Here is an 18,404-nt window from a genome sequence, read left to right as displayed (position 1 = left end):
TCCGAAGGTGCTCCTAGATAGCAGATTTGAGGTCAGAGACCCTGAGCCAGGAGAGATGTCACATTGCTACTGCTAAGGTGGAAGTGAGTGAAGCGACATCAAAGGCTTGCCTTGCCAGAAATGTATGACAGTCAAGAAGTTTCCTGTGAAGCTTATGGAATTTAGTAGCCTTCTTAGAGGGAAGGAATTATACAAAGGAGAGGGCTCTACATATTAGATATTTTAAGTAAATTGTGGAATAAAGTTGATAATCTAATATGAGATTGGTTAGCATTGAAGATTGAAAAGTTTGTTTGTTTCTCAAACCTAATGCATTTCTGTATTTTATACAATGTATCAATTTTATTTGGGGCAACCTGAACTGTCAGTGGAGTCTCTCAGTTCATGGGAGGTATGTGGAACAGAATGTCGACTAAAGCATCTGCTCTGCATCAAGGTGTGTTAAGGCAGATACGTTGCCAAGGTTGGAGAAAGTTCATCCACTGATATCGACACGTCGGTTGGGTTCATGCTGCCCTCGATGGTCGGCGCTGAGCCGGTATGTGGGACCTCTGTCTCTTTGCTATATCGACAGGCTGGGCTGAGGCTGATGCAAGCACCCTGTAAGCCTATATAGACTGTGAATGCAGTAGCCCTGAAAGCTCCTCCTTGAGCATAGCCCGGATTTCCTCCTGTACAGTAGAGAGATGTGGTAGCTGTGTTAGTCCACTTCTAAAGCCAGTCAATAGAAATAGAATAAAATAAAACATAGAAAAGAAAATAAGATGATACCTTTTTATTGGACTAACTTAATACATTTTTGATTAGCTTTTGAAGGTGATCTGATCACCATGCATATCTCCCTGTCCCCAATCCTCTCAGCCACTCTCTGTTTCTCACCTAGCCCACCCCTCCCTCATCCTTTCACTCTCACTGAAATACTTTGATGTTTCACTTATATATGCTGTTACTTATCAAAATTTGCTTATTTCTGATCTGACGAAGAAGGGCTACCTTCGAAAGCTAATCAAAATATGTATTGTTAGTCCAACAAAAAAAGTATTTTATTTTATTTTCTCTGTTTTATTTTATTTCTATTGACTGGCTCCTGTACAGTAGGAATCGGTACCAGCTGAGAAAGTTGCGCCAACACAGCCTAAGTTAAGCCTGTGCAGGTTTAGGAGATCTCAGAGACCCTGAAGGCTCTCAATAAGAAATAAGCTGGAGAGAAGGAGAGCAGTCACTGAGGCATGAACAATTCCTGTGCATGGAGGACGTCGATGCAGGGGAGGTGTGTGCAGAGTGTCTGGAGAGAGAACAATGGTGATGTCTCTTAGGCTTTTTATGCTGCAGGACCCTTGATGCACGCAGCATCAACAATGAGGACGTAGAGTCCTTATGCATTCGCAGTATCAAGTCCAACGTTGGACCATCTCAATGTTGCGTCGGAGCACCCGATGTCAATGTAGATTCCGTGTTGAATGCCAAATCCCCTGCCATGCTCGACATGGATCAGATGCAGAACCAAAAGTTTTTTCATGCTGGACTCTGTGGGCTTTAAGGGTCCTTGCTTGCGTGCACAGGCAGAGGCTACACTGTATGTCCCGGTGCTCTGGACCCAAGAGCTGAACACACTAATTATGGTGGTCTGTGCCCAAAATAGTCTTATTACATCGAGTGGAGGAGTAGCCTAGTGGTTAGTGCGGTGGACTTTGATCCTGGGGAACTGAGTTCGATTCCCACTGCAGCTCCTTATGACTCTGGGCAAGTCACTTAACCCTCCATTGCCCCTGGTACAAAATCAGTATCTGAATATATGTAAACCGTTTGAATGTAGTTGCAAAAACCTCAGAAAGGCGGTATATCAAGTCCCATTTCCATTTAAAGCAACATGACACTGAGGCCCCCTTTACAGCAGCGGGTAAAAGACTTTTTTATTTAAAAAGAAATGGCCATGCAGTAAGTAAAGCACTTGACATGTGGCCATTTTGGGGGGGGGGGGGGGGGGAGCACTTACCATCACCCATTGAGGTGGCGGTAAGGGCTCCCACACAAACCCAGCGGTAACCAGGCAGCGCACAGCACTGCCCGATTACTGCCGGGTAAATACCGGTGCTATAAAAATATTTTTGTAGCGCTGGACACGGCATGTGCTAGGGGTGGGAACTACCATTGGGCTGCTGCGGTAGCCCGTTAGTACTTCTAGTATAGCAAGTAGTAAGCCCACGTTTGGTTTCCACCGCTTAGTAAAAGACCCCCTTAATATTTAAGTACGATGTTTCCGCCAGTCACTCAGCTCTAATTACTTGTCCTTTCAAGGATTAAATCTGCTGATCGCAGTGCTTCTTTTCTGCAATAGTACAACCTCATCAAATACCTTTTCTAACACAGTATTCCAAAAACTGGCCTAAACTTAAAGAGACAGAGATCTAAAGTCCTCTTGAAAAGAGGTAAGGAATGGAGGCAAGACAGAAGGATCAACCTAGTAAAGGCATCTAGTATAATATTCATTTCTTTTTATCTGATTAGGTTATTTTAGCTAAAATATTCAAGATAGCATAATAGCCCTGTCCATGAAAATATATGTTTCTGAAACTTCCCTAAACTATAACCTATACCTGAAATTGAGCGTGCTCTTTCAATATATATACTGCCACAGCTCAAATGCCACTAACAGCTACAATGTATATGATGACTTCTGGATGAAGGCTTACATCAGGCGGTCATATGACCACCTACACTTTTTGTTACTGTTACTGCTTAATTCCAGGGACCAAAGGGATTCTCTCAGGTACCTACAACATAACACATGCATACATGCATACACCAAACTCACAAATAAAATGTAGGTGCGGATCCCATGCCAAAATGTACATGTGTAAGTGCTAATTAAATCTAATTAGTGCCAATAATTGCTTGTAAGCAAATTATTGATGCTAATTAGATCACTAATCAAATTGCTTGTGCAAATTGGGCATACCCCCAAATTTGCGCACACAGTTTTTGGTGACTAACCAGCTCATTTTCGAAAGAGATCCCCGGTCATCTTCTGACACAAATCGGGAGACAGCTGGCCAAATCGGCCTGCCAAGGTCTTAGTAGAGATTAGTAGTTGGTATGGATGGGCTAACCGGATAGGCCATATGGTTTTTATCTGCCATCATTTTCTAAGTTGGCAGCACCACAGCTCGAGAGCCACAGCTTCACATGGTGCTTTCTGCTTTCAGTACAACTACAGGCGAACACACAGTGGATCCAATAAAAGTCCTCTCACAATGAGTTTCTTCCTGAACAAGGTCTTTATTTGAAAATGCACAAATGACCCGACACATGATGTGTTTCGGCCTGGAAGGCCTGCGTCAGGGGTCTAGTAGTGTGTGATGCAAAATAATGCCTTGTTGGTCAGATGTAAAACAGCACGTATACTGCTAACAGAGATATCGTCACCTAGCAACGGATGACTAGAGTAGCACAGTGTTTCAACACATACGGTATCTCTGTTAGCAGCACGTACAACGTGCTGGGACGTCAGACTCCGAACTGGATTGAACAGCTATCAACTACAGCACGGCCACGGAGGCCGAAGAAGAACTTTAAAGACGTCGGGTCGGCTGGCGGGGGTTGGGGTCCCCCGCCAGCTGAAGAAATATCTTTAAAGGCGGCAAGCGGACCTCGGCTGGCGGGGGGGTGGGGTCCCCCACCAGCAAAGGTAAGCAATGGCAGCGGGGGAGGGTTGGCGGGGGATCTGGCAATGGCGGGGGGGGGGGTTCTGGCAATGGTGGCGGCGGGGGGGGGGTCGTTGGGGGGGGGGCTAAAATGTGCCCCCTCCCTCTGGCTCTGGCCCCCCCTACTGCAGGAGTCCAGATACGCCCCTGGTTCAAACACCCTCAGAGCTGGAGCCCATGCACACACATTCCAATCACACACCATTCCTTACCTTGATGCGTCGCTGTATGGAGCTAATATCTGGGCGCTCATTGCTGCTGCTGTCTAAATGCCTGATAACATAAAAAGGAAAAATTCAACTTCTGCAGGCAGCGGTAAGTGCAGTTTTAGAGAGATTTGTTTTATTCCCGGAACAGCAGCTCATTAGTAAGAATAAAATAGCTCTTAAACTTACTTGTACAACTCTGCCAAGAAGATATCCAAGCTCTGGAGTTCCTCAAAAAGTGCTAGGATTAAAAAAAATATTTTCATTTTACACATAAAATGAAGAGGATGCATGTGCTTATAAAGGCACTAAAATTAGCACCAACAATGGGAAGGAAGGATAATAATTGCTAGAGATTTCTTACAGCTTTTGTCAGTCCAAACATGGAGCTCCTGTGCCAGTTCTGGAATCACCAGGAAAGTTCTCCATCCCTGCCGTTTCTTGGACTTCAAAATATCACCAAAGATGTGGTCACCGATATACAAAATATCTTTTCCTTTTGCCCCCAAAAGATCACACACAATGTCTGAAGAACCTGTAGAAGTATGACAGAAGTATGTATAGCTTTATCTCATTAATATCCGAGCATTCGTACTCCTAAACAACTAAAGCTGGCAGCAATGTTACTCTAACAACGGTATTGTACTGATACAAATATTTCTGTATTAATCTGTTGACACTAGCAGCTCAAAACTTTTGTCCCTTTAGCTATATACTTAAGGTGTTACATATTATATAACTGATCACTGAATGCCTTTTTCTGCTTTAATATACAAATTAAAATTTCTTCCATTGCATATGTTGCCTTACAACCAGACACTTTCAAAGACTTTGCTAGTTTGCTAGCCATTTATACAGCACCCCAAACTGAGTTTTTTTTTTTAATTTTTCAACTAGTAAAAAAGGCCCGTTTCTGACACAAATGAAACGGGCGCTAGCAAGGTTTTCCTTGGAGTGTGTATGTTTGGGAGAGTGTATGTGAGAGTGACTGTGTGAGAGAGAGAGTGAAAGTGTGTGTGTGCGAGAGAGAGAGTGAGTCTGGATGTGAGTGTGTGTGTGAGAATGAGAGTGTATGGAAGTGCGTATGTCAGAGACAGTGTGAGAGTGTGTGTGTGCGAGAGAGATAGTGTGTGTGAGACAGATTCTCTGTGAGAGTGAGTGTATGAGACCAAGCAAGTGTGTGAGTGACTGTGTGACACATAGAGAGTGAATGTGACACAGTGTGAGACAGAGTGTGTGAGAGTGAGAGTCAGAAAGACATTGTATGTGAGACAGAGTGTCAGCAGACAGGAGGACTTGTGCTGGCGGGGTTTCGGGTCCCCCGCTGGCAAAGGAACGCGACGGTGGGTGGCTTAGGAGGGGGGTTGTTGCGGGGGGGGGGGGGGTGTTGGACGCCCTGCATTTTGTTGCCGGGGCTTCTTTTGAACTTCAGCTTTGGGGGGGGGGCATGGGGGGGGGGTCCAGCATTCTGTGGGCGGGGTGTACGCGGGGGGGGGGGGGGTGTTGGATGTGGAACGGTGGTCTCCAGAGTCATTTGGACTCCGGAGCTTTGGAGGTGGTTTCCCTCCAGATTTTTTCGGTGGGTGGGTCGGGAGGTTGGTAGCCTGCGTTTCCTAGGCAGGAGGAGGAGTAGGGAACCTCCCCCTGCCTGGATGCGATCCCTTTCTTTAGTTTAGTGTATTTTTCCCACCCTCGACGTCATGACGTTTGACGCGAGGGCGGGGCACGGGTCAGTGGGGTGGCTTCACCACTATGAATCCACGAACCGTTCTGGGAGTCTGACTTCAGTGACGTTAGTGTCCTCAGAACGTTGAGAGTGCGTTTTATTATAGTAGATGAATTACATAGCTGGTATACAGATACCAGATCTGTGGACACAGCGAGTGCTTGAGTATTCTAGGTATTGAAAAAACTTGTTCACCATCATCAGGGGGAGTTAACATGCATTGAAATTAGCATTCCCAATCGTTTTGAAAAATTGCCTCCTATGTACAGGTACAATAAATCTCTGTCCAAGACAGTTTAGAGTCTAGACAGGTACCAGAGACAATGGCCCATTGCTGTAATAATACTTATTTTTATAGTGCTACTGGATATATGCTGTACAATGGTGATAAGTATTCAAGTACAATACATACCTACTCAAAACAGCTTACACTAAATGGGAACCTGAAGCAATGGGATATAAGTGACTGCCAAGGTCACAAACAGGCATATTTTCAAAGCACAAACTTACAAAGTTACGTGGAGGGGCATTTTCTTTTACTATTCAGCGTGTGGCAGAGAGGAGTAGCAGCGCATCGCATATATCTCTGTTAACAGTTTGTGTGCTGTTATTCATCTGATTAACAAGGCATTATTGCATCAAATACTACTAGACCCCTGACGCAGGCCTTAACGGCCGAAACACGTCACGTGTCGTGTTTGTAGATTTGAATAAAGACCTTGTTCAGGAAGACGCTCATTGTGAGAGGACTTTTATTTGATCCACTGTTTGTTTGCTTGTCGTTGGTTCTCCTGTGGAGGGATCACCTTCTGTGGGTATTTGCTAATTTGCCTAGGTCATCTTCATTCTCTTGGTCAGTTACTAATGCACAATAGCATAAGAAAACAAAAGAATCTACAGTCCATGCTTACGTGATTCTATAAAAACTGAAAATGTTTCAGACTTACCACCTGAATAAACGATTCCATGTTGAAGTGGTCCAGTGTAGGTTCCAATTTTTAGCTTGCCAGTAACCTGCAAAATCAGAGAATTCCTTCAGTGAGCCACATAAAAAACAATATATAAATGTAAATGAAGTCCACTTAATACTGCATTTATTTATTTATTTATATTACATTTGTACCCCGCGCTTTCCCACTCATGGCAGACTCAATGCGGTGGGCAATGGAGGGTTAAGTGACCTGACCAGAGTCACAAGGAGCTGCCTGTGCCGGGAATCGAACTCAGTTCCTCAGTTCCCCAGGACCAAAGTCCACCACCCTAACCACTAGGCCACTCCTCCACACATAATTGGAAAACCCCAAATAACTGCTCAGATAGATGTCAACAACCCTGAAGCATTAATATACCTCTTCCTTTGTAGATGGCATGTGCTAGGAGGTCTAACCCCACATCTACTGGCATATAATTAAGCAACAAGAGCTCACAGGAGAATAAAATATGCATGATTTGTATACAGTCAGAAGTGCAGCTTTCTTTAGGCTTTAACGGAAAAAAGAATCTACCATGTGGTAGAAATTAGCTTTATAGCAAAGGTGCCTGTTCTCTATACTCAGCAGGATTAAACAGCCACACAGATGAGTGATGGATCTGAAGGAATTGGGACAGAACAGCTCTCTCAAGATATCAAAATCCTTTCCGCATGCAGAAGTCCCTTCATTTAATTTAATGCTCATAATAGAGGGGAGGGGATGTGACATGATTAGCCCAGAGGCTCTGTGTGGCCCAAAACAACAAGTACTGGTTTTTTGAGCTAACATTAGAAACCAAAATCCAATATCAAGGAAAGAGAAAATTAGTTTGCTTCCATCTCCAGTCACGGCTGCCCGAAAGAAAGCGGCAGACCTGTGTGAATATTCTTACTGCACTGGCATTGAATATCTGAGTTTAATGCTGGCAGAGGACAGCAAACGTGCTGCCGGCTGAATATCAGGCCTGTAATATATAGTGATGTGAGGAAGAAGAAAGAGAGGAAAAAGAGAGCCTGTAAGCAATAATAATGAGGATAGCTCAAGTAATACTGTGCTTAGCAGATTACACTGAAGTAGCAATATCCTTCCCCCTGCTAGTGGGTTACCGAGTCTCCGTGACCATATGGTAGGCTATCGATTATAGCAACAGTTCTCCTCTAACCCATAGTTCAGCCAGACACCAACCTAGAGGAATGCAGCTTCCTGGGTAAGTTATAGAATCCAGGACAGCTAACATGTTCTGTCCTCTGGTGGTACTCTCACATTAAGTCTGGCAGAGTGACGCAGGTCAGAGACTCTAGCAAAGCATGTTACCAGATTCTAACGCCAAGGGGAGGTTATAAGAATCCCTATTCTCTCCCCCTTGCTCCTGAGTGAAGCACAAAGTCCTATTAGGTTCAATCTTCCTCAAAGTACATGTCTGCACAACCCTTTGAAAAAAAAAAAAAAGGCAGCAAAGAGGATAACCATATAGGTTTCAGTACACTCCTGATGCTGTCCAGCACCTGTTGGCCCAGAATACATCTAGATTGATCCATGTAAATAAGCTTTCCAATAATAATTTTATAAACAATAGCAAACAGCAGTGTCTGAGGCATTCCAGAAGACCAGAATGTTTGTCACAGTGCTGCGTCCAGGGCCAAAAATCATCCCAGTAAGAATGAGCAAAGCAGAAAGTGTTCAAGTTCTTACGAGACTGCATCTCCCTCCCAACTATACAGTTGCTGGTTCTCTGATGGCAAAAACTCACATTTCTCCCTGGTGTTTTAATTTTAGTTATGCCAGATATATGAAGGTGAACTTGTTTTTTGCGCAGGCATGGGACTCAGAAGGAATAACCTTGGTAGTTTAGTGTTCTACTTCCATGAACAGCCTGCAAATTTTCTTCTTTACGAACAAAATTAAGCAGTGTGAAAATCACTACTCGTGGTTTAATCCTGTGTACTCTCTCAATCCGGAGGGGTCCTGAAAAGATTTTGATCTGCAGGCTTTGCACCAGAAGTTACAGCATCAACAGCAGACTCAGGGTGTCCCACAAAACACCAATTATTACCCCAATGCTGGGTTTTCAAGATCAACAACACTTTTTTCATTTGCATTGTTTGAATTGAACATCTGATGGTCCTGAGTCACGAGGCCATAATCTGTCTCCAGTTTATCTATTCTATGAGCCACCGAGTGGAATTCTTGGCTCAGATTCTCGATTCATTCATCCAAGCTTTCCAGTTTGTCCAGCACTTGTTGGAATTTATGATCCAATGATTCCTCAATCTGTTACTTCTGCAGTCCTGGCCAACTCTGCTGTCGGCGAGGATGGTCCCATGGGGTCTGCCATCTTTGCCTCACTAGCCTTGCTGCGCTCCTTTTCTTTGTGTGGTGGTTTTGAAGCCATTACCACACAACAGCTGCCAAACCGTAGCAAAAAATGACACAAAACTTCACTCGCCTGATTTTGTTTGTTACCTGAGAGTCTCAAAGGGTAGGCAAGGCGGTAAGGGGTCCAGGAGTTGAGACTTCTACTGTCCATAGCATCCGTCTTTTAATAAGTTTAAATCAGGACTTAAAACTTATTTTTTGAAGCTGCTTTTGGAGACCCATTTCTGGTTGTGATGGATAATTCCGGTTTCAGAAACTAGCCTCCTTAATTCTGTTTTATCTGGTAAATAACTGAACTGATTTTATTGTAAGCTGTAATTTTGTTTGACAGCACTTTCCCTACAGACATATATTAAACTGGAGTTTGGTCTTCGTGACTGTTGTGCTGTATAGCCATATAATCATTTCTTACACGGACTCCTGAAGCAGGCCTCTGTGCCTGAAACACGACTTGTGTCGAGTCCATTTTATCCTGAATAAAGCTTCCGATGTGAACTTTTTTAGTCCAAAAGGGGGGTGATGGCATTTCAGAAGGGATGAGTACAGGATGTTGGGGAGGCAATAAAAAAGAATGGCTGAGGATTTACAATCAAATGAATGCTATGAATAATTCTGCACAGTTGAATGCAGTTGGATATACAGTTCTGTACAGGATGTTTATAATTCCAATACAGTAGGAAAAATGGTATAAGCATGGTACAGGCCTGTGTTGGAGAAATTGTAGATATCAGGGGCAGCTTTTTTCATGTGGCGAGAATGCTTATGTAGTCAAGAATATTGAGACAAGATGCTCATGATGATTCAGGAGATGGGGAAGTTCTGATTGACTGGGATTATATAGTCTGTGAATTCAAGGAGGGTAACTGGAGAAAGCTGGGATAAAATTAATTAATAAACTATTACCTCCTCACTGCTAAATGTGTTTTAGTGAAATAATGGAAGCAGACTAGGTCACTGCCACAGAGAGATTACAGCTTATAGTTGACATTCAATAGCTAAATATGGGGCATCTGGGGGCTGTTTGAGCAATGGAAAAGTTGGAGATGTGAATTTGAAATGGAGAGGGTGTGACTGTTTGTTGGATCGAGGGATTATTGGGGAGAATAAGAAAATATTGAAAAACTGTCATTGTTACTTGAAATTGAGTTTTGGCACACTGAAGGAAAAACTGTGTGCTGATTGTTATATGTGTTGAAGTTTACATTAAACAAAACAAAAAACAACATACCTGAGTTTGGAGGGAGGAGGGGTATGAATGTGTGTTAATCTGATGGGAGGTGGCATGGGGGGGATGGGAGGAGAAAAGGAAATATGTTGGATGTTAATATAAGGTAAGAGGCCAAGTCAATTTGAGGTTTTTAATTGTGAAAACATTTGAAGTTTAAAAAAAAGGCTCATGATCAACCCTCAGGTATCTGGAGGAATTATGAATCTGATTAATCCTGCTGTCTACTGAAAACATCTGTTACAGGTAAGCAATTTAGCTTTTTCCACTGACAAGCAGAACTGAATCAGGCACACAAGTGGGCGACTCCCAAACACTGTGTTGATCCAAAATAAAATGTCTTGATGCTGGCCAAGTTGATTTCAAGAGAGCTGCAGTAGCAGCAGTGGCTTTCATTTGATGGGACTTGATTATAACTCATTAAGGAGATATCAGCCTAATCATACCAGAATAAATTAGCTAGGGTATGCTTTGCCAATGAAATACCAAGGTGCTCATTTTCAAAGCAGATGACACCTCAAAATACCTTAAGAAACATCTATCTGTTAAAAATGTCCAAATTCCAATTCTGGAAAGTCAGAAGTTGGGACATTTCACACTGCAGTTCATCAAAATAGCAAGGGGGTGTATTTTGGGCGTGTTGTAGGTGGAACTAGAGAGGGTCCAAAGGTAGGACGTCCAACAGCGATCTTCGAATGGGAAGAAACATTCATGTCTAAAAAGGAGGACCCTTAAATCTAGACCTGTGTCAGTCACATCCAGTTACAACAAAGTACTCAGTCTGAGCAGCTAACCACTGCAAGGATTAAGGCATGATCCCTCCTTAATCCCCAGTGGTTGCTGTCCCTCTTCCTCTCCCTTGAAAGTGAAATTGGAAAGGAAACCAGGCTCTGTCAGCTCAGGTATTGTGGCCATTCTGAACAAAGCACCAAGCAGGAACGAGGAGTAGTCTAGTGGTTAGTGAAGTGAACTGTAAACCAAGGGATGCAGGTTGAAATCCCACTGTAACTCAATTTATTTTCCTGGGACTCCCTCCATGAGCTGAAAAATACTTACTGTACCTAAAGTTATAAGACACCTGCAAGCCTAAAGGTTATTGAAGTGGTATAAATTCAGGTACAGCATTTTTTTTCTGTTCCCGGAGAGATCACAAAAAGAGTTACAGTGGGATTTGAAACTGTGTTCCTTGGTTTACAGTCCACTGCACTAACCACTAGGCTACGCCTCTGTTCTGCAAGGACACCTGTGTGGCCATTTTAATAAGAAAGCTGCCAGACAGACGTCCCTGTGCCTTGTTTTCCCATTTATAATTTAAATGTTTCAGTTTGTAAAATGCTCATTCAGGATGGACTCCAGTGTAAGGACATCCTTCGTGAATATTTTCAAACAGGAAATCTGGATGCCTTTCCGGTTTGAAAATTACTGCCAGATGGATGTTCTTTTTGGATGTTATGAGCAGGACATCCCAATTCTGACTTGAACGTTTTTTTTGAAAATGCCATCCAAGTCTCTTGTGGTTGAAGGATTGTAAAAGCTGCATAAAAGGAGAGAGTCCATCAGAAAGTTTAACACAGTAAGCAAGAGCTCAATTGCAGTCCAAAGTATGGAGAGTCTTCTATATATTTAATTCTCTTTATTGTTATTATTATTTTATGACATTGACAAATGATCATAAAAATTAGAAATCTCTGAAAATTATAAAAAAAAATTAACATAGATGAAATACACTTAAGAAAACTTTCAAATACATATTGTCCACATATGATCCAAGAATCAGGAAATCTTAAATATAGTACAAGTAAACTATAACTAATGAGTTATCTTAGAGCAGAAATGATAACTAGAGATACTATCAGACAGCTGCATTAATCTGGCTAACTACTACAGGGGGGCTTCTCATACTTTCTTTAGCAATTACAAATTCTTGAAGTTTCTTGGGATCTGTAAAGAGGAAATTATTAGTTTCATACGAAACGAAACACTTGCATGGGAACTTAATAAAGAAGGTTGCCCCTAGGGCTAGGATTCTCGGCTTAAGGGCCAAGAGTTCCTTCCTTCTCAACTGAGTATGCCTAGACAAGTCCGGAAAAATATTTATCTTCCCTCCCATAAAAACTTCATTCATATGACGGAAATATAAGCGCAGTACATTAATTTTGTCCATTTCAAAAGCGAAGGAAACTAGCAAAGTAGCACGTTCTGATTCCACAGATGTTTCTAAGAATTCAGTAAGGTTTAAAGATTCTCTAGGTAATTGTTCAGGTTCTCTCAATTTCCTTTTAATATAAAAAGTTTTTGTAAGCGGTGGATAATTCTCACTTGAAAGACCCAGAATTTCTGAGAAATATTTCTTCAGTAGTTCCAGAGGAGAGAGAAATGTTGATACTGGGAAATTCAAAAACTTAAGGTTATTTCTCTTGAGTTGATTCTCAAGAGATTCCATTCTTCTAGTAGAAACATTTTTCTCTTTAATCAAAGATGTTATAATTTCTCTCTCAATTTTCTCTAAATCATTTTTTTGTCCTTCTACTTTAGTGGACAATTGCTGAACATTATTTTTAAGTTCCATAGTCTCTCCTCGGAGAGACTCTGAAATTTTTTCCAAGGATGAGTTGACCCCCTGTATTGCCTCCCAGAGAGTGTCCAATGTGACTGTCTTTGGTCTTACCGGGCCGCAAGCTCCCCCGGGAGCACTTTCTCTGGTCTGGACAGGCGTCGACAACATCCTCGAGCCTCCAGCAGTTGTTCCACCAAGAGAGAAGTCAGTGAAGGAGCCCCCTCTGCTCGCATGGCTGACTAAACCCGGCTTGGGCGTCTCCATACTTGCGCTAACCACAGCACTGCTTCCGGGTTGCAGCAGGGTCAGGCCCTGCGAGGGAGAACTGAGAGTAACTCCCTCGATGCTGCTGTTCGCGGATAGTGGCGCGATAATCTCTGAGGTAGTCTCTAGGTTCTCAAATGCCCGGATTCCATAAACCTCCAAGGTAGGTTGGCGTAAGGTGGGGTTCCCAACCGGTCCCGAGGAGGCTGGGATACCGGTTTTCCCCTTTCTCTTCCCCATTCCTGGGGGTGCGCCGAACAACCCAAAACCGCACTTGGGGCTCAGGAGCTCTCTGGGCGTACGTCCACTCTATACCGTCATCTTGGATCCATGGAGAGTCTTCTAATGCTGGTGCTAATAAAGGTTAGGATAGTAGATAGTTGTACAGGTTCCCCAATGTGAAAAGATGCAACTGCCTTTGGCAGTTGAAGTGACTGCCACTAAAAAAGGTCCTCCCCATGTTAGGATCTTCAATGATGCACATTCTATAAGCTCTAATGACGGTTTCATGAAAGAAGAAAGGATTACGGTCTCCTAGATTTGATATGAAGGCGACCTCATAAATTTGTATATAATGGGACACTGGTAAGCTGATGCATGACCTATCAGATGAATATTATCATCATAGCTAGGAGCTTTGGTAAGGCCTGAGACTTTGGTTCAAGATCTATAAATGACAGAAAAGCTTACAGGCCTCTAACTATAATTTGAACCCTGGAAGATCCAGTAAAGCTCCTGAGCTGTTGGGACATACCATGCAGCAAAATAAGGAAGGGGCTAGGGTGCAAAAACCTCATAAACAGGATGGTGCGGTTTACCAATAGGGCAGAATCAGTTACACCCAGGAAGATATGGTCAGCTGAGCGATCTCGCAAGAAGATGACCAAGCTTTCCAATCAATGCTGGAAAAAAAACAAGCATGTACGGTAAATGGTACCATATATGGTCACTAAGGTGGTGACTACAATATATTATATCCAATAAGGTGTGTTACTGTCATTTTGTCTGTATCTTAAAAGGGCATATAAAAAAAGAGTGTATTTCCTATTTCTTTGGAGTGAGACAGTCACAGTCAGCACCTCTGTGCAAGCAGGGCTGCACTCTCATGAGAAACCAATCAATTGTATGTGAATTGGCAAATAATCCTATTGCTTTCTCATAAGTAGCCTTGAGTCTTTTATATCCATTAATTGGCTTTGGCTGGTAAATAAAACATTAGAGACTCAGACACAGAGATCACCTATGTATAGCTGTGGTACTGTATTCCCATAAACAAGTGATTGTACATGTTGCATGTATATTCTTTGGAGTCTCAGATATAGAGGTAATTTTGTGTACAAATGTTCTGTATTCCCAATGAGATATTACTGATCTGCTAATTGTACAAATACTTGATAAGAAATAAGGTATCTAAATAAACTCCTAACTGATGCAGCCTTGGGTGATTTATTTCTTCCTCGGTATTGGTGGGTAAACCACCATATTGGGAGGGATAAATATACCTTAAAAATTTCACAAAATATGATAAAGAGAACTGAAATGCACTCTTAATAGAAAGCATCTGTAGTACTATTCTGGTAGAGATTGTATGGGTATTGAATAGTGGTATTTGATGGGCAGTAAAAGGAACTGACCTTAGCAGAGCACCAGATGGAAAACCCCTTTTATCTGAAAGCATAAGATCTTTATTTATTAGGATTTATTTACTGCCCAATTCACTCAAGACGGTGTACAGTAAGAATAAATCAAGCATGATAAATAGACTATTACAGCAATGTCAACACAATACTACTACTACTAACATTTATATAGCGCTACCAGACGCACGCAGCGCTGAACATTTGACATAGAGTGACAGTCCCTGCTCAAAGGGCTGACAGCGCAGGGTATAAGCAAAGATGGAACATATAGATAGGTAAGAGAGTAAGAGGAGTTAGAAAATAAGGTGACCAATTTAAAGAAAGGTGCATATGAGGTCAGAGAGATGGTTAAATATTATCCCAGCTAGAGTAGGAGTTGATCAACATGTCCTGCTGCAGTATGTGCTGCCCATGTCACTCCTTGTGTGTGTGAGTGAGATTAACAAGTTAGTTACTTCTTCCATTAAAGGCCTGGTTGAAGAGCCAAGCTTTCACCTGCTTCCTGAAGTAAAGAGAAGTCTTGTGTTAAGCGGAGCCTTTCAGGCAGTGCATTCCAGAGTGTGAGGAAGATTTACTTACTGCCACTAAAATATCTTAAAGGTGGTAGTCCAAAGAAAGCAATTAAGCACTGCTCAACTTCCATGCATTCAGAGACAGAGACTTATGGTTGGAATGCATGAGGGTGCCCCCAGTTGTGCAATATTAAGATTAGGAATCTTTTAAGAAACCAGTTCTGTCAAGACCAGCACAGCATTAAGAGAATCAACCTAATGGGCCTTCTTTGGAATTTGTCAGAGTTTTGGCTATCATGGAGATGAGTGGATAAGGATAGGGAATGGCTAAGTCTATCGTGATGGCATCTTATGCAAAATGAGTTGTAAACAGGCATATGGAAGATAAAGTGAACCTTTACATTTTGATTGCTGGTAATCAAACCAATTTTAGAAGTGCCTCAGCTATGAAATATGCATTGTAGAGTTTGAGGATCCAGTGACCACTTGTTGAGGTTAGAAATAGTTTGCTGAATCTGACTGCTTATTGATTTTGCTGCCCCAGGATGTATGTAGGAAATCAAGAGTATTCTTGTATGTAGTTTAGTATTTTAAGAACACAAGAATAGCTACATTGGGTCAGACTAATGGTACGTGTAACCCAGTATACTGCTTCCAAATTACCAATTCAAGTCATAAGTACCTGACAGAATTCCAAATAGTAGCAAGATTCATGCTGCTGATCCCAGGTACAAACAGTGGCTTCCCCATGTCTATCTCAATAGCAGACTATGGACTTTTCCTCCAGGAACTTATCCAAACCTTTTTTAAACTCAGATACACTAACTGCTTACACCACATCCTCTGGCAACTAATTAAAAAAACTCCACAATATTTCCACTGACTTTCTTGTTAGTATTTTGTGCCATAAATTAAGCTACAATTTCATGCTGATACTAGGAAAATTGAAGTGTTTTTGGTTAACTTCTATGCATCAATGCATGAGGCAAAACAAAGTATCTACCAACCAAGCTCAAACTCATTTGGGAGAGAGGGGGGTGTTATAAGTTGCACAACGTTTCTAAGGTATAAATTGAAGTCCTTAGACAAGCTGGTGTCTGTAATCCGTCATTGCAACATGGTTTGAAATGGATTGATGTGTCTTGGATCATAAAGGATGAGCATTTTGATTTCACTGAAACTTGAGGTCTGTAAAGGCCTTCTCATTTGGAGGCATGCAAGGTGGGACCACATGCACTGTAAAAGTCACATAGCCTAGCACATCTAAGTAGATTCTGACCATGGCCCAAAGGGATCACTGGACCATCTGAACAGATCAAACATTCCTTTGTACCTGTCTTATGGAAGAAAAGCTTTCACCTGATGTAGTCCTATGAAAGAAATGTCATTGTAGGCAGAAGGGTTGGTTTGTTAACATTTATAATGAAGCCAAAGTTTTCTCCCTTCAAGAGATAGACAGATCCAGCAATGGAGATGCTATAAGCCAACTGTTAAGGTATGAAAAAAAATGGGAGGCCTTGCAAGTGTAAGTGGGTTATCGTAACTACAAGACACTTGGTATACCCTCCAGGAGATGATGAAAGTCCAAATGGGAGGACTTTGCATTGATAGGACCTGCATTGGGAGGACATCTTGCACTTTAGTGTGGCACTATGATTATACAGTCTTCCATGTTGAAAAGATAGCACTCTACAATTGCTTTTGAATCATATGGTTAGAAAGTTCTTTGTACTCAGACCTGTATGACAACACTGAAGACATCTGTACTTTTAGTCAAGAAGTCTGAATCAAGACTGATGTCTTCTCAGAAGAATTATGACATTGTCCTTTCATGCACAACTTTTGAAGCCACTGCATGTGGCAACAGAAGCAATATTGAAGAATTCTGACCTGCTGGACTGCACAGGGTCATCTAATCTCTGTGTGGACAATTTTTTTTTCTTCACTCTTAAAAGCTTCTCCTTTGCCTTGTAGTTGTTATGGAGCTGGTTGAGATAGTTTTTTTTAGGCTTGAATGGACCTGCATCTAAATCCATAACACTTCTGGTGATGCAATAACGCAAACAAATAATTGTTTTTATGTGATTTTATGTATGTATTTTTGTTCATAGCCCTGGATAAGGGCAGGTTTTAAGTAATAAAGTCAATTCAATTAGGTTTCATTCCGTTCAGGTTGGGCAGCTTCAGAAGTTTGGCTTTGCCTGTACCAGGGACACGTCATCAAAAACAGAAAATAACTTTCTGCAAGAAAAACATAAGGTAAAAAAAAAAAAAACAGACCAAAGAATGATGACTCTTTAATAGGAAAGCTGAGGTGCCCATTTGGCAAAGCAGAAAAAATAAAACTGAGGAGACTTCTGTACTTGGGAAGGGCTGTGCACACTCAGAACTTTGCACTAGTTCTGAGCTCTGTGAGAGCTGTTCCATCACTATACTATCAAATGTCTTATGTATGTGCTTGATTCAATCCTGTTTTTCAGTAGAGAATAATATGCTCCACATGGTACTTACAGTATCCACCTGCCGTAATACTGTTCCCTCTCCAAAAAAGAGTGGTTTCCGTGCATCTACTAGGATAAGATCAAAATAGGACTGCCAAGGCCGATGTGTACTTCCTGGCTACAAGGTAAAAAAAAAAAAAAAAAAAAAAAACAAGAAACAGATCAGCAGCTGCAGGTATTTGGTACATAAGCCATTTATAAGGTGTTATCTTGTGCTACTACATTTCTCAAGTGTGTCTCCCATTACCATGCCAAAGTACTCTGAGGCCCCAATGACCAAAATAAACGCGGGTGCTAGAGGCCAATAGCACTGTACTAGAGCCCGCATTTACCTGCATAGAATGTTCAGAGGAGTCTAGCATGGGAAACGACGAGCGTGCCAGGCACTAGTGCAGATAGCATTCAAAACTAGTCAAGCTCATGTTAATGAGGCTATTTTGTATTCCTCCCCAATGCTCAGAAAAGAGCGCCCAAAACAAAACTGCCTTGCTGTTGCAAAAAATAACGCCAGGTCAAAGCAGGTGTTAGGGTGTTGGAAGAGAGGATTTCCCATGATTCTCATGCTTCTCTCATGATCTGCCAGTTTTGATTGCTTTTGGAAGCAGAAGGAAGCCCTTAAGTGCTAGTCGTGAAAAACAGCAGCCCCATGCAAAAGCACATGTTGGCATCTGTTTCCTGCATCTAAATTTAAAAAGCGCAGGTGTCTATTTACTGCGTCTAAA

The 18,404-nt window shown here is 42.1% G+C and overlaps 1 protein-coding gene across 7 annotated transcripts in view; it reads right to left on the bottom strand.

Moving 5' to 3' along the window:
* Positions 1 to 18,404, bottom strand: part of NT5C2 (5'-nucleotidase, cytosolic II) — a 214,049-nt gene that overhangs the window by 11,997 nt on the left and 183,648 nt on the right. For all 7 annotated transcript variants that reach the window (XM_030202814.1, XM_030202820.1, XM_030202815.1 and 4 more), the window contains 5 exons: positions 17,693 to 17,800; positions 6,584 to 6,650; positions 4,275 to 4,445; positions 4,100 to 4,151; positions 3,917 to 3,977 (listed from right to left, as the gene is read on the bottom strand). In XM_030202814.1, coding sequence (XP_030058674.1) covers positions 3,917 to 3,977; positions 4,100 to 4,151; positions 4,275 to 4,445; positions 6,584 to 6,650; positions 17,693 to 17,800 — 459 coding nt within the window. The remainder of the gene's footprint in view (positions 1 to 3,916; positions 3,978 to 4,099; positions 4,152 to 4,274; positions 4,446 to 6,583; positions 6,651 to 17,692; positions 17,801 to 18,404) is intronic.

Source organism: Microcaecilia unicolor, chromosome 5, assembly GCF_901765095.1.
Source record: "Microcaecilia unicolor chromosome 5, aMicUni1.1, whole genome shotgun sequence".
Lineage (NCBI taxonomy): Eukaryota > Metazoa > Chordata > Amphibia > Gymnophiona > Siphonopidae > Microcaecilia > Microcaecilia unicolor.
This window is presented reverse-complemented; position numbering and strand designations above follow the sequence as displayed.